The sequence below is a fragment of the Gopherus evgoodei genome, chromosome 3, assembly GCF_007399415.2.
Source record: "Gopherus evgoodei ecotype Sinaloan lineage chromosome 3, rGopEvg1_v1.p, whole genome shotgun sequence".
Classification (NCBI taxonomy): domain Eukaryota; kingdom Metazoa; phylum Chordata; order Testudines; family Testudinidae; genus Gopherus; species Gopherus evgoodei.
The window spans coordinates 198,072,245-198,094,475 of record NC_044324.1 but is presented as its reverse complement, the minus strand read 5'-3'; the positions used below and the strand labels follow the sequence as shown (position 1 = coordinate 198,094,475).

The window sequence follows — 22,231 nt, the reverse complement described above, 5'->3', positions numbered from 1 at the left end:
GTGTAGTTGTGGGAGGGCTGTGGGGGGTCTTCAACTAGGAGGGCACTGGGCAGTGAGGGGATCTGTGGGGCATTCTGAGTGGGTGGGGTGAGTGGTCTGGGAGGGCACTGGGCACGGGGGTTTGTGGGGGTCTCTGGGTTGTGTGGCACTGGGTGTAGGGAGTCGGAGGGGGTGCTGGGCAGGGGGTAGCATGGTGCAGCATGGGCCCATCCTCAAGGGGGGGAAGCACGATGGCAGAGCAGGGCTGGGTTGGACAGCATGGGTCTGGCAGCTCCTGGTTTGTAAACAGTGCCCTTGTACTGGTCTGGGTGGAGCGGCATTGTCCCTGCCGTGCCATGACCCATCTCCCATTGCCCCAGGCCAGGCCGTCACTCTGAGGACTGTGCCCCCCTGCCCCACTTCCCCCATGGGGTTGCAGAGATATGTTTAGCAATGGGCCCACAAAAGGTTAATCTGGCCCTTTTTGGGGTGCAGGCTCTGGGATGGAGTTGGGTTGCAGGCTATGAGGCGTTTAAGTGAGGGGTACAGGCTGTGACCTGGGGCAGGGGATTGGGGTATAGGAGGGGGTGCAGACATGTGGGCTCTGGGAGGAAGTTAGCAACTCAGCAAGTTGTATAAGAGAAAGGAGCTGCAGTGATTTCATATAGACATAGAAACTGATAGAAAAGACTTTTACATATTCAAAATGTGAGAGGCAGAGTTTGAGGGAGGGAGGGGGCGTCTGTACAATATTTCACCGCATTCAGTCTCCGGGCTGTAGCCCTGCAACACTTGTATACGCTAGAGAGGAGCTGCGGTGTCTAAGCTGACGGTCTGCGAATTGGGAGGCCTGTGCCTTTAAGACCCAGCCCCGGGAACCCGCCCCCTGCTCCGGGGCTGACATGCACCGTTCTGTGAGCAGAAGGAAAACAGCCTCTGCCCCCACCCCTCCCAACGAGCACAGCAGGTGGCTCCTCCGACGGGGTCACTCCCCCCCCCAAACGGGGGCTTTGTCCCCGCACGGGGTCTGGCAACGTCTCCCCTCCCGGCTTAACCCCGGCTACCACCATCCCCCCGATTTTCCCCTTCAGCCCCTCTCCTGCCACTACCTCCAGCAGCTTGATCCCCGCGCCCGTAAATTTCTGGCCCCCGCTCAGACCCTGGCAACACCCCCGCTGTGATTTGCCGCTTGATCCTTTTAACCCTCCCCGCCCCCCAGGAGGCAGTAAATCGTAAGTAGAAGTGAGGGCAGAGAGAGGGCAGCGGCGACAGCGAACGTTACTCGTCATGCGCAGTGCACCCACAGTAAGGAATCGAGAGCTGGGGTTGTTTGGCTCAGGCCCTGCCCGGTGCCCAGCCTGCCGTTGTATTTCCACTGACAACTCAGCCGCGGGCAGCGAAGCCGCACCAGTCCCCTTTGCGCCCCCACTTCCGGTGCTCCGCACGCGAAGCCGACGGCCTCTAGCCTCGGCCCCGCCCTGCACGAGCCCCGGCGAACTCCGCTCCGCTTTCAATGCCCCCTTCCCGGTTGCGCCCTCTGCCCCGCCTCTCAAGGGATCACAAGTGTCCCGGCGCTTTCCGCGGCGTTTCCGGCGCGCTCGTGGCAGGTAAGGCGGCGCTTACCTGAGGGCGCGCGGTTGTTTGAGGGGCGCGGAGCCGGCCGCAGGGCTGGGCCCCTCGGGGCTGAGCAGTTCCCGTGTCGCACGCGTCCCTCCCAGTCAGCTTCGGCGCTGCTCGTTCTCAGTGACTGTGGCGCTAGGGTGTTGAGAAAGGCTTCGGTGTGCGCTCCCCGGCTGCTTCTCCTCACCCTACCCCCAACATCCTGTGCCTGCTGCCTGGCACCTCTACGAGTGCCTGGGCAAGGCGGGGCTGGGGGCACAGGTGCCCCCCTGCGGAGCCTGGGGTAGGCCGAGGGTGAGGGCCCCTTGAGGAACACGCCCTGCTCGCGGATTGCTCCCTGTTCAGCCGAAAGAGCCTGACTGTGAGCAGCGCCTCCGGCTGAGGGGAGCCGGTATCGCTCAAGGAGACCCCATTTCTCAGCCGGCTTGAGCTCTGGCTGAAAGCGAGGGTGACCAGACAGCAAGTGTGAAAAATCGATGACGGGGGTAATAGGAACCTATATAAGAAAAAGGACCCCAAAATTGGGACTGTCCCTATAAAACTGGGACAGTCTGGTCACCCTACTGAAAGATGTCAGCTTGGAGCATAGGTCTGAGGTGAGGTGGTGCTTCTTACCCTCAGCACAAGTGGGCTGCCACATTCAGTACTAGTCTCTGTTTCCCTGTGTCTGCAATCAGTGATAGGCTTGGGGTAGTGTGCCTTGTGGTGGCCTGGTTTCAGGGTGACATGGATGTGAGAAGAATAACAAGACTGACATTCAGAAAATCAGTTTGTGGTCTGATGATAGGCTCAAGATAAAAAAAAGTACTCCTGGTGGCTACAGCTGTTATCTGGCATCTAGAAGCAGCCTGTGATCTAATAAACTCACAGATTGAGGACCTGTGTTACAAAACACAACTGCACTCAGTCATCAAGGGTGCCAGTGTAACGTTCACATGCTTTCATCCAGAATTCCTAGATACTACAGTGCTATGGGGCATATAAGTACTTATGGTCTGTGTTAGGCAGGATATCAGATTAGATTACTATGGTCCCTGCCAGCCTTAAAATCTATGAACCTAGATATAGATACCACTGTATCTGTCATTGAGGTTTAGTGAGGTTAGCCCCTCTTCCAAACCATAGTGTCATGGATGTGAGCAGCTGCTATAGCAATGAGTATTGTCATCATAACAAAGACACTACGCCCATGTCCCCTCTTACTAACATAATAGGCGGGATGATGATGTAGAACCCCATGTAAGGGCACCTTTGGGGTTGAAAGATAAAAGTGAGCCATTATAAAAGCTTCATGTTTGTCAATAGTTGCAAGTGATAAAGAATTACAAAGGCAGACTATGCAAAATTAGAATGAATGTTTAACCCTTATCTATTGGCAGGGGGAGATGAGTGACCAACGCAGCCAATGCAGTTTCTGTCCAAAACTCAGATGTGAAACTTAATTGCCACGAGTAAAGAAAATCACAGGTTTCTTCATTTCTATGTATCATTAGTTTTCAATAGATGTGCCATATATCAAGGGGGCTGAGGCACATGATTTATGAGGACAGGCTGAGGGAACTGGGCTTATTTAGTCTGCAGAAGAGTGAGGTGGGATTTGCTAGCAGCCTTCAGCTACCTGAAGGGAGGTTCCAAAGAGGATGGAGCCTGGTTGTTCTCAGTGGTGGCAAATGACAAAACAAGGAGCAATGGTCTCAAGTTGCAAGTGGGGGCAGTCTAGGTTGGATATTAGGAAACATGATTTCACTAGGAGGGTGGTTGAAGCACTGGAATGGGTTATCTAGGAAGGTGGTGGAATCTCCTTCCTTAGATGTTTTAAGGTCAGGCTTGACAAAGCCCTGGCTTGGATGATTTAGTTGGTGTTGGTCCTGCTTTGAGCACAGGGGTGGACTAGATGACCTCCTGAGGTCTCTTCCAACACTACTCTATGATTTTATGATTTGTTCAATAGGAAAAAAAAAATTGTTGAACAATCACACACATTAGAATTAAGATTTTTGTTATATTTGGCAGGGTGGATTTGATTTAAATCAATTTGATTTAAATCAGTAGTCAGGAAGCCTTGATTTAATCATGGATTTCTACATGAAAGTGCATTCTTGTTGGTTATAATGACCTTAGTACATATTCTTCACAACTCAGAGAAAGGTGTAGGTTTCATTTTTAGAAGGTACACGCTATACATTTTTAAGTGATTTATTTTGAAAATTTTTCAGATTAGTTTTACAGCTATATCAGAAAATGAATGATTGCTTATTTCATTTACCAAAGGTAATTGAAACAGATATTTATGAAGTCATTGGGAGGTGAACTATTTCCAGTTCAACAGGTTAATCATTAATATTTGGAGGATTTTCTTGCCATGCTGTATTGGAAGGAGAACATCACCAGGCAGATATTTAAATTGTTTTATTTGATTAGAACAGGAACATTATGTATTCTGGATTTTTTTTCCTTCAAGAGCAAACATTTAATATTTTAACAAAACAGGCATATTATTTTTTGAATTTAGTTAGACATACAAGTATTTTAGAACATAAGAGGTCCATCCAGCCCAGTATCCTGTCTATTGACAATGGCCAATGCCAGGTGCCTCAGAGGGAGTGAACCTAACAGATAATGATCAAGTGAACTCTCTCCTGCCACCCATCACCAACCTCTGACAACAGAGGGTAGGGATACCATTCCTTACCCATCCTGGCTAATAGCCATTAATGGACTTCACCTCCATGAATTTATCCAGTTCTCTTTTAAACTCTGTTATAGTCCTAGCCTTCACAACCTCCTCAGGCAAGGAGTTCCACAAGTTGACTGTGTGCTGCGTGAAGAAGAACTTCCTTTTATTTGTTTTAAACCTGCTGCCTATTAATTTCATTTGATGACCTCTAGTTCTTGTATTATGGGAATAAGTAAATAACTTTTCCTTATTCACTTCTCCACATCATTCATGATTTTATATACCTCTATCATATCCCCCCTTAGTCTCCTCTTTTCCAAGCTGAAAAGTCTGGCATCTTTAATCTCTCATCATATGGGACCCGTTCCAAACCCCTAATCATTTTAGTTGCCCTTCTCTGAACCTTTTCTAATGCCAGTATATCTTTTTTGAGATGAGACCACATCTGTATGCAGTATTCTAAAATCAGTTTTGGTTTTTTAAAATTATTTTTAACTAAAATAGTTAAATGAAATTAAAAAAAAATTAAATTGACTGTGTCAGCCAGGTCAACATGAGAAACTTAAAATATTGGCTTCTGCAGCTAACTCATTGGTCTTCACCTTCATTTTCCTGTTTGTTCATAATCTGGAAAAGAAAAACAAGCTTTCCTGCTTTTTCAGGTCCCAAACATTTCTCAATTTGCAATGAATTAGAATATTTTCTTCCTTTGGACTATCTACACTGGCAGAAGAAGCTACTGCTGTTAAAAGTGAGATTATCACTTCAACAGGCTCAGAATCCAATGCTTAAGTGACTTCCACCAGTTCACTGGTGTGACTTTCTTTAAATCATCATCAGCAAACTTATATTTCTTGAATGGTTCACCCTTAGCTTTGAGGTTTATTATAAGAACGGCCTTACCGGGTCAGACCAAAGGTCCATCTAGCCCAGTATCTGTCTACCAACAGTGACCAATGCCAGGTGCCCCAGAGGGAGTGAACCTAACAGACAATGATCAAGTGATCTCTCTCCTGCCATCCATCTCCATCCTCTGACGAACAGAGGTTAGGGACACCATTCTTTATCCTTCCTGGCTAATAGCCATTTATGGACTTAACCACCATGACTTTATCTAGTTCTCTTTTAAACACTGTTATAGTCCTAACCTTCACAACCTCCTCAGGTAAGGAGTTCCACAAGCTGACTGTGCGCTGCGTGAAGAAGAACTTCCTTTTTTTTTGTTTTAAACCTGCTGCCTATTTCATTTGGTGACCCCTAGTTCTTGTATTATGGGAATAAGTAAATAACTTTTCCTTATCCACTTTCTCCACATCACTCATGATTTTATATACCTCTATCATATCCCCCCTTAGTCTCCTCTTTTCCAAGCTGAAGAGTCCTCGCCTCTTTAATCTTTCCTCATATGGAACCCTCTCCAAACCCCTAATCATTTTAGTTGCCCTTTTCTGAACCTTTTCTAGTGTTAGAATATCTTTTTTGAGATGAGGAGACCACATCTGTACACAGTATACAAGATGTGGGCGTACCATGGATTTATACAAGGGCAATAATATATTCTCAGTCTTATTTTCTATCCCCTTTTTAATGATTCCTAACATTCTGTTTGCTTTTTTGACCACCTCTGCACACTGCGTGGACATTTTCAGAGAACTATCCACGATGACTCCAAGATCTTTTTCCTGACTCGCTGTAGCTAAATTAGCCCCCGTCATACTGTATGGGGTTATTTTTTCCAATGTGCATTACTTTACATTTATCCACATTAAATTTCATTTGCCATTTTGTTGCCTAGTCACTTAGTTTTGTGAGATCTTTCTGAAGTTCTTCAAAATCTGCTTTGGTTTTAACTATCTTGAGTAGTTTAGTATCATCTGCAAACTTTGCCACCTCACTGTTTACCTCTTTCTCCAGATCATTTATGAATAAATTGAATAGGATTGGTCCTAGGACTGACCCTTGGGGAACACCACTAGTTCCCCTCTCCATTCAGAGAATTTACTATTAATTCCTACCCTTAGTTCTCTGTCTTTTAACCATTTCTCAGTTCATGAAAGGTCCTTCCCTTTTATCCCATGACAGCTTAATTTACATAAAAGCCTTTGGTGAGGGACCTTGTCAAAGGCTTTCTGGAAATCTAAGTACACTATGTCTACTGGATCCTCCTTGTCCACGTGTTCTTTGACCCCTTCAAAGAACTCTAATAGATTAGTAAGACATGATTTCCCTTTACAGAAACCATGTTGACTATTGCTCAACAGTTTGTTTTTCTATCTATCTGACAATTTTATTCTTAACTATTGTTTCCATTAATTTGCCCGGTACCGATGTTAGACTTACCTGTCTGTAATTGCCAGGATCACCTCTAGAGCCCTTTTTAAATATTGGCGTTACATTAGCTAACTTGCAGTCATTGGGTACCGAAGCCGATTTAAAGGACAGGTTACAAACCTTAGTTAATAGTTCCTCAACTTCACATTTGAGTTCTTTCAGAACTCTAGGGTGAATGCCATCTGGTCCCGGTGACTTGTTAATGTTGAGTTTATCAATCAATTCCAAAACCTCCTCTAGTGACACTTCAGTCTGTGACAGTTCCTCAGATTTGTCACCTATAAAAGCCAGCTCAGGTTTGGGAATCTCCTTAACATCCTCAGCCGTGAAGACTGAAGCAAAGAATCCATTTAGTTTCTCTGCAATGACTTTATCATTTTTAAGCACTCGTTTTGTATCTCGATTGTCAAGGAGCACCGCTAGTTGTTTAGCAAGCTTCCTGCTTCTGATGTACTTAAAAACATTTTGTTATTACCTTTGGAGTTTTTGACTAGCCGTTCTTCAAACTCCTCTTTGACTTTTCTTATTACACTCTTGCACTTAATTTGGCAGTGTTTATGCTCCTTTCTATTTACCTCATTAGGATTTGACTTCCACTTTTTAAAGGAAGTCTATTTATCTCTCACTGCTTCTTTTACATGGTTGTTAAGCCACGGTGGCACTTTTTTAGTTCTTTTACTGTGTTTCTTAATTTGGGGTATATATTGAAGTTGGGCCTCTATTATGGTGTCTTTAAAAAGCATCCATGCAACCTGCAGGTATTTCACTTCAGTCACTGTACCTTTTAACTTTTGTTTAACTAACCCCCTCATTTTTGTATAGTTCCCCCTTTTGAAATGAAATGCCACAGTGTTGGGCTGTTGAGATGTTCTTCCAACCACAGGGATGTTAAATGTTGTTATATTATGGTCACTATTTCTGAGCAGTCCTGCTATAGTTACCTCTTGGACCAGCTCCTGTGCTCCACTCAGGATTAAATCTAGAGTTGCCTCTCCCCTTGTGGGTTCCCGTACCAGCTGCTCCATGAAGCAATCATTTAAAGTATTGATAAATTTTATCTCTGCATTTCATCCTGAAGTGAAATGTTCCCAGTTAATATGGGGATAATTGAAATCCCCCACTATTATTGGGTTCTTAATTTTGATAGCCTCTCTAATTTCCCTTAGCATTTCATCATCTATTACTGTCCTGATCAGGTGATTGATAATAGATCCCTAATGTTATATTTTTATTAAAGCATTACATTTCTATCCATAGAGATTCTATGGAACATGTGGGTTGGTGTAAGATTTTTACTTCATTTTAATCTACATTTTCTTTCACATACAGTGCCACTCTTCCCCCTGCATGACCTGTTCTGTCCTTCCAATATATATTATATCCCGGAATGACTATGTCCCATTGATTGCTCTCAGCCCACCAGGTTTCTGTGATGCCTATTATATCAATATCCTCCTTTATCACAAGGCACTCTAGTTCACCCGTCTATTTAGACTTCTAGCATTTGTTTACAAGCACTTTAAAAACTTGTCCCTATTTATTTGTCTGCCCTTTTCTGATGTGTCAGATTCTTTTTTATGTGACTGTTTATCATCTGATCTGGCCCTTACATTTTCCTCTTCCGTCTTCTGCTCCCGACTGTAACCTGGAGATTCTCTATCATCAGAATCTCCCCTAAGAGAAGTCTGTGTCCGATCCACATGTTCCTCTGCAGCAGTCGGCTTTCCCCCATCTCTTAGTTTAAAAATTGCTCTACAACCTTTTTAATGTTTAGTGCCAGCAGTCTGGTACCACTTTGGTTTAGGTGGAGCCCATCTCTCCTATATAGGCTCCCCCCCCATCCCAAAAGTTTCCTCAGTTCCTAATGAATGTAAACCCCTCCTCTCTACACCATCATCTCATCCCATGCATTGAGACTCTGAAGCTCTGTCTGCCTACCTGGCCCTGCGCGTGGAACTGGGAGCATTTCTGAGAATGCCACCATAGAGATCCTGGATATCAATCTCTTCCCTAGCAGCCTAAATTTGGCTTCCGGGACATCTCTCCTATCCTTCCCTATGTCATTGGTACCTACATATACCACGACCACCGGCTCCTCCCCAGCACTACACATAAGTCTGTCTAGATGCCTCGAGAGATCTGCAACCTTTGCACCAGGCAGGCAAGTCACCATACGGTTCTCCTGGTCATCACAAACCCAGCTATCTGCGTTTTTAATGATCAAATCTCCCATTACTAACACCTGCCTTTTCCAAGTAACTGGAGTTCCCTGCTCCGGAGATGTAACCTAAGTGCGAGAGGCAACCCCAGCACCATCTGGAAGGAGAGTCCCAACTATGGGAAGGTTTCCCTCTGCTCCCATTGACTGCTCTGCTTCCCTGGGCCTTTCTTCCTCCTCAGCAACGCAGGGGCTGTCTGACCAGAGGTGGGACAATTCTACAGTGTCTCAGAAAACCTCATCAACATACCTCTCTGCGTCTTTTAGCTCCTCCAGTTCCTCTGCCCTGGCCTCCAAAGTCTGTACGTGGTCTCTGAGGGCCAGAAGCTCCTTGTACCAATTGCACACATACGCCACCTGCCAACAGAGAAGATAATCATACTTGCTGCACTTAGTGCAATAAACTGGATAGCCCCCACTCTGCTGCTGGGCTTCTGCCTGCATTGTCTCCTAGTTAATGAAAGGGTGGTTTAAAAGAAGAGGTTTTGAATGTAGTTTGGTTTATGGGTTTTAAGGGGACTAAAGGGGCACAGATAGAACTGACAAGGACCCCCACTCCCTTTCCAACTCCCTTGCAAAACTCCCTGTTAGCAGCCCCTGGTCGCAAAGCTCCCTGATTGCTTGTGCACGGTTTTATAAAGCCCTGGCCTGAGTGAATGCCCTGCCCACTGATTAAGGCCCAGCCAATTACCAGAGGCTTCTAGCTTTCAAACCTTCATTTGAAGCTCAGAGCCTCCAACTGCCAGCCACAGCACATGGTCCTTCAAACAACCAAACAGACAGACTGACAAACACAAGCTCAGCACACAGCAAGTAACCCCCAAACACAAACAAACACATGCTATAGACAGTCACTTACCCTACGGATGCTGTTTTTGCTCCTCCTTCACCTGGAGAACTCCCTTGCGAAACTCCCTGTTAGCAGCACCTGGTCGCAAAGCTCCCTGGTTGCTTGTGCGTGGCTTTATAAAGCCCTCTTTGGCATAGTTGGCATTATGGAGGGATGATTGCTGGGTGTCCATGTCATAGCCAACTCCTCTTCTTTAGCAGTTAAGGTCTGACCCTGGTACCTAGTATTGAGAATATTTGCAAGAAAATGAGCTGCAGATAGTGCTTGTCCCATTCTTTTTTTAATGCTTGTAATTTAATTCTGTCATTGCATGTTTCTCCTTTTAAGATCTCACTCAGATCCTTCCAAATGTCAACAGAGTCATCAATAAAACAGCTATTTCCCTGCATGTTGTTCAAGGCTACAGAAATAGGCTTCAGGGCACACAGCATGTGTTCAACATATCTCTTAAGCGCAATGTTGAGAACTTTGGCTGTGACAGTGCCCTCTGTTTTTTTTCATGATTTTGTTCACAAACTGTCATCAGATTAGGCCAATTCTTGATATAGTGCTCAAAACAGTTCATTACTGAGTTCCATCACCCATCTTCTAGGAGAGTTGCCTTGGTTCCTCCCACTTTTTTCAGAGCAGCTGCTGCAAAGTGGTTGTTACGGAAATATTTTGCAATTTCTGGAACGCTGAAGTCTTTGGCTAGGAGGTGCATCAAATGAACACTGCAACCGCTATGTTATTAGCTTAGGACTCTCTTCTAAATAATTTCTTCTCATCTTGGATACATTTACAGCATTGTCTGTGACCAACCTGTGTTCTAGACATTTGAATTTTTTTTTTACAGCTTGTTATAGCTTCTACTGCTGCTTTTTGAAAGTATTCTGCTGTGTGTGCATTTCCTGATGTATCAAATGTTTCTGTAAGGAAGACATTCCCTTCTGTTGTCATGTAAGCACAGACAACAGGATAATTGTGGACATTGCTCCACCCATCAAGCCTCAGGTTAATAATTTTACCCTCTAAATCTTTTGCACACTGCTCAATTTCTCTTTCATATACTTTATCCAGCAATTTGCCTGTGACATTGCCTCTGCTTGGTGGACTGTATCCTGGTCTTAATGACTGAACCACGTTAATGAAGTGTAGGTTCTGAATCATATGGCAAGGAGAGTTTGTTGCATAAACAAACCTGGCAATTTTTTCATCATTTGCCTCTTTTTGTAATCTGCTGGTTTTTATCACAAACTTATTTATGGTTGTTTCTGGATGATGTTTTTTTTTGACTTTTTGCTATAGGTGTTGTACTGTGGCCATGTGACATACATGATGTGACTGAAACACTATCGTTGGCAGATAACTCTGAAACTATAGAAAATGATGGCAATCTTGAAAGTGGATAGTCTTTAGAATCTTATATGTTGAGGATGGATACTCCTAAACAAAATAGGCCAATGCAGTTATTTAATTATTATTACCATACTGCTCATTTAGTATTACTCATTGCATTCACTGACACTCAGTACTGCTTTAAAGGTGAAATTGTAAAAGGATGATCTGCTTATATCAGCTATTTATTTTTTATCACAGCTGCATCTAAAATGATAGTTACTCTCTGATACTAACAGCTATTTTTTTTGCTCAAACCTGAGAATTCAAGAATAGTCCAGAAGGAAGACCGGCAGTCCTTAAGAAAGAAGTATGAAATAAAAAAGTTTACCAACCTGAAGATCCTGCATGTTCAGACATGTTCCTTTTATCATCTTCAATGCAGCTTCCTCCTGAGAAGGAACACCTCTCATGATGTTGTTTCATTCAGGCAACCAGGCCTTGCAATTCTTTGTTGCACTCTTTGCATTTTGCACGCATGCCTGTCTTACCCACAGATAGAGGAACTTCATTAAAATATTCCCAAACTGGGTCTCTTTTACGGCCTGCTGCCATTCTAGGTTTTCCCTTCTAGTGAGAGAATGGTATGATAGATCTCAAATCAATGAAGGCTACACTCGAAAAGACCTCAAGACCTAGAATCATAGAATATTAGCGTTGGAGGAGACCTCAAGAGGTCATATAATCCAATCCACTGCTCAAAGCAGGACCAACACCAACTTCTGGAATATGCTGCTCAAACAATTTCACTTCTGTTTCTACTGTCTGTCCCTCCCTTCTCACATTTATCTCCAGACTTCTTGTCCAGATCTATTCTGCCCCCAACAATCTTCTATTCTTTGAACTTTCTGAAACTTTGCATTTTTAGAGAGAGGTGAGGGATTGACTCTGTGTAAACAAATTTGCAGAGGGACAACAGGGTTGAGGTCTGTTATTTCTCACCTCTGTATATTTATTTATTTTAAAACATTTTTGCTGTTAACAAGTATGTTATCTCTGGAGACACAAATCCACAGTTTGAGAACTGCAAAACTAAGCATCTCTGATGGCATCATCTAGACTGAGCACTGAGTCCCATTGGGTAGATAGAAAGATTAATCTAAATAATCTATACAGAAGCCCCTGGAACTCCATAAAATTGGGTCCCTAATCCGTGAACTATTGGAATTTTCTTAAACATTACATGAATATATTGTCTCATACTATAGAATTAGAATTTGTAATCCCTATTCCATGATGAGATATCTGTGAACTATAATGTATCTTAATTAAAGCTATCTTTAGATATGTTTTTTCCTCAAAAGTATTTTATTAAAAAAAAAAATCCAATTTAAATTTAAAAAATCCACTTTTTTTTTTAATCATTGATTTTTACCCACCCTGTTGTTTGGGGACTTGCTGTAGATTTTTTTTTTAATCTTCAGTCTATATAATTGACATTTTTCAAACTAGTAAGTTCATTGTATAGTTCTCTAGAAGTGTGATTGGATGATAATTGATTCAGTTTGGAGTGACGTAAGACAAGTTTTATGAATTGTCGAAAAGCAGGCTTATTTTCATTTAAATCAGATTTTTTTAAATCAATTTGTTTTAAATCAAATCCACCCTGATTTCATTGTATCTTTTATATTCACAGTAAAGACATGAACCGAGGGATGATGCTGAAATTGGAAAACCTGGTCCAATTACGTTGTGCTTTCAGACAGCTGCATAGTCTTTCTTACAGGAAAATTCACAGAACACAGTGGAAGCCTGTGCAGTCATCCACATACACCATGCGGCCAGTTCAGCTGCACCCACAGCCCTGGCAAACAAATGCATTTTTTGGTGTTGCGCTCTCACAATATAGGCTTTTAGCTACAAAGGAGGTAATGAACATGTTCCAACAACTACTTTATCCCTGTCTGAAAGTACAAAGTGCAAAAAAAAAATCAATTTTTGAGCATTTTCATTATATAATTAGTTAGTTCATTATATAAATCTGTTAGTAATGAATTTACTGTGTATAAGATTGTTACTCCCCTGTATAGAGAATTTACTTTAGATTTACAAAACATATTAATATATTTGTAGATGGAGAGAGCTCCAATACTAGACATTCATTTGAAGTTTTTAAAATCCAAATGTTGCAGCACTAAAAATCTGAAAGAAAAACTGACTATAAACAAGTGGAAATTATTTTCATTGTTCAAAATGAGAGATGCAAAAAACAGTAAAAATGCCACAAAGTGGTTTTTAAAATATTCACTATTTTAACAGTTCTTTCAGTAATTTGTTTGTAATGTAAGCAAAGATATCTGTTTACAACTTACAATTTTTGTTTTCATTGGTCCTTTAAATATTGTTTATTAGTCATTCCTTAATTTATAAAAGCAGCAAAGAGTCCTGTGGCACCTTATAAACTAACAGACGTACTGGACATGAGCTTTCGTGGGTGACTACCCACTTTGTCGGATGTATGTCTTTAATTTATGCCACCCGTGTATCCTTATGCACATGTCTTGCTCCTTTGTAGGGGAAAAGACCAGGGAAACGGAAATTACCGCCAATAAAACTTAAAATAGAAAGGCAGGAGGTAAACATACAGCCAAGGATGACAGTTGAAGATCTTGCAAGAGCTATGGATAAAGACATAGGTGAGCCAATTTATTCTTTGAAAGAAGATCCAGCAGTGTTATATTTAAGACAATAATGGAGTTTTGAAGAATGTTGTAGGAAATGTCATGTTGGAATTATCTATATTATAATTTGATTACCTCATCTTTTCTCATCAGGATCCACAATAAATCCCCTGTTCACTGCCAGACAAACTTCTTATATTAGAGTTCTAACAAAATGAAAAGAAAATGTTAGTACTCATATAATCCTGATTATGAACATTTTGTGGAACATCACCGTTAGATAAGAAATATTTTTGCCTTATTTGAGTGACCTTTTCTTTAAATGCATGTCTCTGTGAACCTGCATCTTCTGTTTCTGACTTTTTTCCTCTATGTTCTTCACTTTTCCAGCCAACAGGTAAAAAATTAGAATAGCACTATCTTCTTATGGTGAAATGCTTTACATACTGTATTAGATAAATTGTGAATGAAATTGACTAGGATTATGCAACTGTTTTTATCAAATTTTCAGCACAGAAGCATAGCACCACTCTAACCCTACATCTTTAGCACAGCTTTCCAGCAGACATCAGTCAGGAAAGGCTTGGTGCGCCGAGGTCCCCAACCTGAAAACTGATGGTAAAAGACCAAACAAATCATGGTGGTGTTGCCATTTTAGTGCACATTTTGAGCCACGTATTTAGTACTTGACTTTCCACTAGCAAACAAGCAATTATAATTCCACTCTTTTAAAATATTTTGTCAGCTAGAACAACGTGGGCCTTGTCTGCATTGGAAGTTAGCTTCAATTTCAACCATTGCTGTAGCTGTACTAGTGCAAAACTCAAACATAGGCAGAGAAAGCTAGGATTTACATCAGTAGACCTTACATCTGTTTGAAACAGGAGTAACCTCCATCCATGCAAATTGCAATTTCCTTTATTTACATTAGAGGTTTGCAGTGGTGCAGCTGCAGTGATGGCTGAAATTGGGCTATTTCCCAGTGCAGACAAAGCTTTACTTACTAATATATACTAATAAAGTTTTAGAGACATAGTGCTACATTTTTACACTTTCAGCAAATATATTATACCATTGATGCCTGAAATCAATTGTTTATCAGAATCATACTAATTTTTAGGTTTTTTATGTAATTCTATGCTCATGTAAATGCCCACCTTAATAGCCTTTCTCAGCACTGTGCTGAGAATAAAGAAAATCTGTCATGTCTCTTTGTGTATGTCTGAAATGTCTGCTGACTCATTAAGTTTTCCAGTATGTCACTGATTAGCAACTCTTAATTGTTGCATTGTTTCCTGCATTTCCAGTACTACAAAAGAGGGGGAATGAACCTATTTGCCTGAGATTTTGTCATCCTCTGTGGCACTTCTCTGCCATCTAATTCAGATGAGTTGAGTTCCTTTGATCTGGTAAATGTTTGGACTGGAATAAGTAAATAAAACAATTGGACCAACCTAGACATTTTAAAAAAATGTCCCACAGGTGATAGGAGAAAGTGTTCTTTTATTTGTTGGTGCTCTAGCACACTCAGTATGAATTTTAATGGGATAGGCTGGGATAATAGAGGAGGTAAGTCTACAGAATAAACCCATTTGCTCACCTTTCTCAGAAACCTGGTAGGGGAAGGGAGTCTTAACCTTGGTTGTGCATGCATTAGAGGGCAGAATTTGGCTGTTAACTTCAGCCGGTTCCTATTTGCAATTGTACGCCCTCCCGCTGCATTCACAATTGCATAATATATCACTGGCAACTGCTGCTATAGAACTAAATGGGAAAGTGATAAAGGAAAGTGTTTTCAGCAATCCCTAATGCAGTTTAATACTTGGAAATAAGAGGAACCAGTGCCATGTGACCAGCCTATTCTCATGGACCACCAGTAAATACTTTTTTTTGCATTACCAGTTGTCCAGGTTTTGCATCACCAGATGTACTTGAAACTTCAGTTCTATTACTAGTCATTTACTCTGTGCATAGGATAAAAATATATCAAAAACCTGAAAGTTGTGTGTATTTATAAAATCATTAAGTCATTTGATTAGATGTTCTTGTTTCAGAATAGCTTATTGAAGATGATTGGTCCATATAAATATACAATATTATAGGAATGTTTTATATTAATCTGGGACAAGTAAAAATACATTCAAAATGGAGTATCTTGGGAAGATGTACATTAACTATTGTGTGTATTAATCATTTATTTGCACTACTAATTCACATCCAACATACCGAGAAAAGAAAGGAGAACTGCTACTTTTCCTTCACTGCCCTGCATTTCCTTGAGTGCAGCTGAAATATTGGATGAAAGCACATACTGCATTAATGGGTACCTCCGTCCCAGGTATCTTCTGGAGGATCAAGTGTTGTTAAGTGTTTTTACTATTTTCTTTAATCAGATCATGTGTATGAAGCCCTACTACTCACAGGTGTTGCCCTAGACTCACTAGAACCAGATTCAGTTTTGGAAGAAGTCTGGATTAAGGAAGTTGTTAAAAAATCAGGGATGAAATACAAATGGGCAAAATTAAAACAAGAAAAAGTCAGAGAAAATAAAGATGCCGTGAAGAGGTAAAATTGTGGTTGTTCTTTTGATTGTTTCCTACTACTATTAAAATAGCATATTTGGGATACACAGCTGATAATATTTAGAAAATAAATTTTAACTTCTGGTTTAATTCCTGTGCCCATGTAATTGCTACATCAGTGTTAAGACTTCTTCTGTTTTAGTTGCTTCATCTGATTGGGGTTGCTGTATTAATTGATACTGACATAAATAAGATTGTTTGCTATAAAGAGATAAAAATACTTTAGTGATTTTTTTGTTACATTTTTTTCTTTGTGAAGACTAGAGGAAGAACTTGACTGTTCTATTAAACGCTGAGCTGTATGTAATACATGGCTACTAATTATACATAGAGATACTAATGTTTTGCTGTTAATTGTAGGCCTCCTGCTGATCCAGCTTTATTAACCCCAAGGCCTCCAGTTGTTACTATATTGGGCCATGTTGACCATGGGAAAACAACTTTACTTGACAGTCTACGAAAAACTCAAGTGGCAGCAATGGAAGCAGGAGGCATCACACAGCATATTGGTGCCTTTCTTGGTATGATTTAACCATATATATATATATATATATATATATATATATATATATATATATATAAAAATGTGTGTGTGTGTGTGTGTATGCAAGGTTTTTTGCTATATAGCAGAAAAAAACATGAATATATTGCTTGGATGGAACTTAAAAGCATTATGCATACCATTTGCAATGTTGAAATAGCTGTATGTTGATGACAGTATTAAGGGTAGCATAAAATCCCTCTTTTACTTGTAAAGGGTTAAGAAGCTCAAATAACTTGGTTAGCACCTGACCAAAAAGACCAGTAAGGGGAGAAGATACTTTTATTTTGTGTTCTCTTTGTGTGTTCTCTCTGGGTCAGTGACGAACCAGGACAGGAAAAATACACCACCTAAAGCCATACCTGAACTAAGCAGCTCAGATTACAAATTGTAAGTAATAGGAAGGAAATGCGTTAGATTATCTTTTGTTTTGGCTTGTGAATTTTCCCTAGGCTAAGAGTGAGGTTTATTCCTATTTTTTTGTAACTTTAAAGTTTTGCCTAGAGGGCAAAATCCTCTGTGTTTTGAATCTGATTACGCTGTAAAATTAACTTCCATCCTGATTTTACAGAGGTGCTCCTTTTACTTTTTTTCTTTATAATAAAGTTCTGTTTTTAAGAATCTGATTGGGTTTTTAGTGTCCTAAAAATCCAAGGGTCTGGTCACGTAGGTTACCTATTTGGTTGGCATGTCTCAAGCCTCCTCAGGAAAGAGGGTGAAAAGGCTTGGGGGAATATTTTGGGGAAACAGGAACTCCAAGTGGTCCTTTTCCCAAATCTTTGTCTAACTCGGTGGTGGCAGCGATACCATCCCAGGGCAAGGAATTTGTGCTTTGGGGAAGTTTTTAACCTAAGCTGGTGGAATATAAGCTATGGGGGTCTTTCATGCAGGTCCCCACATCTGTACTTCAGAGTGGGGAGGGAACCCTGACAAATGCTATAAGGTCTTGATCATTTGGGGACATTAAAGATCCCATGGCACTTTTTGCATGCATCCTTGCAAGTGTAAGGATAGAAAAAAAAAACCCTGCATCCTGACCCAATTTTCATAACTGTAGTGTGCCTATCTGCCATTCCTCTTGTAGTTAGAATTGCATATGTTGTTCTTCCTTCCCGTCCTAGAGAGAGGTAGCATGGTCTAGTGGAGAGTCTGTTGGATTTGGATTCATCATCCTTTTGTTTTGTTCACAGCTCTGCCACTGACCTTACTGTGGGCAAGTCATTTCATATTTGTACTTCAGTTTCCCTGCCTGTAAAATAAGACACGTTTTATAAAAGTCTTAGAAATACATAGATTAAAAGTGTTGCATATAGTTTTTTATATATTAAACAGTTGGATACTGTTGCTTTTTAAAACTGAAGACTTGCTGTGCTTCACCTCAAGACTCGTTCTATATTTCAGTTGTGGGTGAGGTAATGTACGTATGTTAGGATGTTTATGGATAAAAGGCACTATGACAGATTTTCAAAGGGGACTCAGGCAGTCAGACACCCAGCTCCTTTTTAATAGGCATCCAGTTTCTATTGCAGATATGCCTTAGACCCCCTTGGAAATCCCAGTCTTTATAAATTAAACTCGTCATTATCCTTTAACTGCTGAGTTTGTCTCCAGTGTTATGCTCATTTGTAGCACTGCTTTTTTAATGTTTTTGATATCTGCTATGACAGAAACAGTATGTTAACTTTCATAGATGTTATACAAATTGTTCATGGAGGAAGGTGTATTAGTTCAAAGAAAAAATGGGAAAGATCATGCTTAAAGTATGTCGTGTTTTAAATTATGTTTTCACAGTACATTTGCCTTCTGGGGAAAAGATTACTTTTCTTGATACTCCAGGACATGCTGCCTTTTCAGCAATGAGGGCAAGGGGTACGCAGGTCACTGATATTGTCATATTGGTTGTAGCAGCAGAAGATGGAGTAATGAAACAAACTATAGAGTCCATTCAACATGCTAAAAATGCCAAAGGTACTGTATATTTGAGTTTTTAACATTTCATTTTTTAAAATTTGTGGTGTGTTAATACCCAGCACTATATACCAAGACATACCCTAGTAATAATTCCAAGAATAAACACTGGTACAAAACAAATACCAGCCTGTCCTCTCCCACAAAAGATAATCCTCAAACCAAATCCAAGACCATTCAGGTTGGGGATGTTTTTCTCCTTAAAGAATCCTATGGAATAACTGAGTCCATTTCGTAGTAATATAAATGTGTCTAATAGATTCTGAGGCCTGAAGGGACCATTGTGATCATATAATCTGACCTGTATAGCACAACCCATAAAACTTCCCCAAAATAATTTCATAGAAAACATCTTGTAGAAAAACATCCAGTCTTGATTTTTAAAATGTCAGTGATGGAGAATCCATCACGACGCTTGGTAAATTGTTCCAGTGGTTGGTTACTCTCAACTTCCGGCCGTTGGATAAGGTTATACCTTTCTCTGCTAGACCTGAAGATCCCATTATTAAAAACTTGTTCACTATCTAGATTCTTACATACTGTAATCAAGTCACCCTTAACTTTCTCCTTGTTAAACTAAATAGACTGAAAGAGCTCAATCTATCACTATAAGGCATGTTTTCTAATCTTTTAATCATTCCCATGGCTCTTCTTTGAACGCTTTCCAATTTATCAACATCCTTCTTAAATTGTGGGCACCAGAACTGGACACAGTATTACAGCAGCAGTTGTACCAGTGCCAAATACTGAGATAAAATAAACCTCTCTATTCCTACTTGTGATTGCCCTGTTTATGCATCCCGGGATCACATTAGTTTTCTTGGCCACAACATCTCATTAGGAGCTCTTGTTCAACTGATTATTGACCACAACCCCCAAATCATTTTCAAAGTCACTGCTTCCCAAAATAGAGTCCCTGATCCTGTAAGTATGGCCTCCCTTCTTTATTCCTAGATATACACATTTACATCTAACTGTATTTAAAATGCATATTCTTTGGTTGAGCCCAGTTTACCAACCAATCCAAATCTTTCTGAATCAGTGGTCTGTCCTCTTCGTTGTTTACCACTTCCCCAGCTTTTATCCATGATGATTTTATGTTTTTCTTCCAGGTTATTGATAGAAATATTAAGTAGCATATGGCCAAGAACCAACTCCTAAAGGACCACACTGGGACTTGTACCTGTTCACTGCTTTCCAGATCGTGTGTGGTCTTGGAGGAATGTATTACCTACACCTGATCCCACTGATTGCGTTTAACCCCAGTCTACAGAGTGGAGGGATTTTCATTTTACAGAGAAATCAGAATAATTCAGGTCTAGCAGTTTCATAATTCCATTTTAAAAATGTCTTTGCAGAAGTCTTTGTCAGCTTGACGTTCTATGATCTAAACTTGTTTCCAAATCACTTTAAACTTTTCAGAGTCTTATAATCCTTAGTTTTCTCACATAGAAGAGTGACATGGCCTGCACTGGGATTTTTCAGTATCTTCAGTATTTTTTGGTCTTGATTTCTATAGGCTTAATCTTAAAATTTTTATTGTAGCGTAGATAGTAACACATTAATTACAAATATATTAGCGGGTAATTCCTTAAAAAGCTTTCTGTAGTACGACTGACTCAAGGCAACTGATTTTTCTTGACATGTGAGGAAGATTTTTTTTTCTTTATCATTATCACCATAGTTAAGGTGGAACTAGTCAAGTTTTATGCATGGGAAGGTAAATGATGATTTTGCAATGTATTTTAAAAATAGATCTAAGTTGTTTTGTGGGTTAGATCTATACCAGTCAATGACAGTAAAGTCTTTGATATTAAAATATGGGCTCCTTGCTAAAGAGACCATTTTGAAATATGCTGCTGGTTCTTTTGCTATCTCAGGGTTTTCTTCTTGAGCATCTTGTAAAGTTTTAGCTCTTCGTCTTCTACCATCAAAAGAAAAGTGGATCTAAGCAGTGCTATGAAAAGACATTTACCATCTTGGGCCACTCACGTGATCTTAGCAGCCTTAGCTAGATTGCATTGTGATTAACTCTTTTACATCAAATTGACCAGAGCTTAAATTCCAGATTTTTCAAAGTGTATGTGTTAGGCAGGAGTTTGCAGAATCACTTTGAGTGGAGAGAAGGTGAAAAGTTCTAGAGTAGTTTTGGCAAATGCACCACAACAAAACTGTTCTGACTTTTGATGAAATTGAGAGCAATAGGATGATGCACAGAGAAGAGAAAAAGGTTCTTTTTTTCCTCTACAGTTCTCAGAGGGTGGACCCCCCAGCTCCCGAAGGTTCTTCGTTTTAATAGACGTCTTTGACTGAGGGCATGAGAGGGCTAGGTGGCAACCGCTTTGACACCCATTAATGCTGCATGTAGCTTGGCTATATGAATCACTGCGGAGGGGGGCATGAAGAGTTTCCCTTCCTGCTGCTTCTGCACCCACCAGGCGTGAGAATCCTTCCAGATTTCCAATTCACATCCTAAAGCATATGTTTTAAAGCCCAGAATTGGACATCTAAAAACTTATTTGTAGTGGACAGAGAGAAACTAACTTTGCACTTGGAGAATTCTACCATAGTTACACCTACATAACTACACCTCTAGCTTTTGTAAACAGAATTTATTCCTTCTTTAGTTTTGCTAGTGAATACAAATGAACAGTAGTGTTGATTCTCTTTGTAGACTGATGCATATAGTGCTGTTCCTTCATATAGATGTTGGTAACAGGCATCGTAGACATAGCTAGGATAGATAGTACTGAGTATTATAGGTTCATAGATTATAAGTAGGGCCCTACCAAATTCAAAACCATGAAAAACATGTCACGGACTGTGAAATCTGCCCCCTCGCTTACCCACCCCAATGAAATCTGGTCTTTTGTGTGCTTTTACCCTGTAATATGCAGATTTCATGGGGGAGACCGGCGTTTCTCAAATTGAGGGTCCTCATCCAAAAGGGAGTTGTTTCCAGCTGCCCAGCTCTGAAGGCAAAGCCACCACTGGCAGCAGTGCAGAAGTAGTGACAGCATGGTATGGTATTGCCACCCTTATTTCTAGCTGCCTGCTAAGCTGGGCCATCAGTCAGCACCCGCCTCTCTCTGGCTGCCCAGCTCTGGAGGCAGCAGCACAAAAGTAAGGGTGGCAATACTGCAACCTTCCCCCTCCCTAAAATAACTGTGACATCCCCCCCTGCAGCTCCGTTGGGTCAGAACCCCCAAATTGAGAAACATTGGTCTCCCCTATGAAATCTGTATAGTGTAGGGTAAAAGCACATAAAAGACCAGATTTCACGGTCTGTGATGCATTTTTCATTGGTGTGAATTTGGTAGGACCCTAATTGTAATAATCTACTCCTCCTGCATGATACACATTAGTAACATTCTATTGGGTAAGGACGCAGTAAGAAAAATATACTTGGTATGTTACTAGAGATACTTTAGCACTACAATCCATTATTTATTGGCAGGAGTTGTAGA

General features: G+C 40.8%; 1 protein-coding gene across 4 annotated transcripts in view; it reads left to right on the top strand.

Annotated features, from left to right (window-relative positions):
* The first annotated feature begins 910 nt into the window (after window positions 1-910).
* The window catches only part of MTIF2 (mitochondrial translational initiation factor 2), a 41,740-nt gene continuing 20,419 nt past the window's right edge, over window positions 911-22,231 (top strand). Inside the window, exons 1-7 of one of the 4 annotated variants that reach the window (XM_030557780.1) lie at window positions 1,499-1,586; window positions 2,979-3,066; window positions 12,689-12,920; window positions 13,568-13,688; window positions 16,067-16,238; window positions 16,616-16,776; window positions 18,588-18,764. In XM_030557780.1, the coding sequence (XP_030413640.1) occupies window positions 12,696-12,920; window positions 13,568-13,688; window positions 16,067-16,238; window positions 16,616-16,776; window positions 18,588-18,764 (856 nt within the window). In that variant the 5' untranslated portion in view covers window positions 1,499-1,586; window positions 2,979-3,066; window positions 12,689-12,695. Of the gene's footprint in view, window positions 1,587-2,978; window positions 3,067-12,688; window positions 12,921-13,567; window positions 13,689-16,066; window positions 16,239-16,615; window positions 16,777-17,122; window positions 17,187-18,587; window positions 18,765-22,231 lie in introns of those variants that run through there. The other 3 variants (XM_030557779.1, XM_030557781.1, XM_030557782.1) reach the window with 3 other exon arrangements.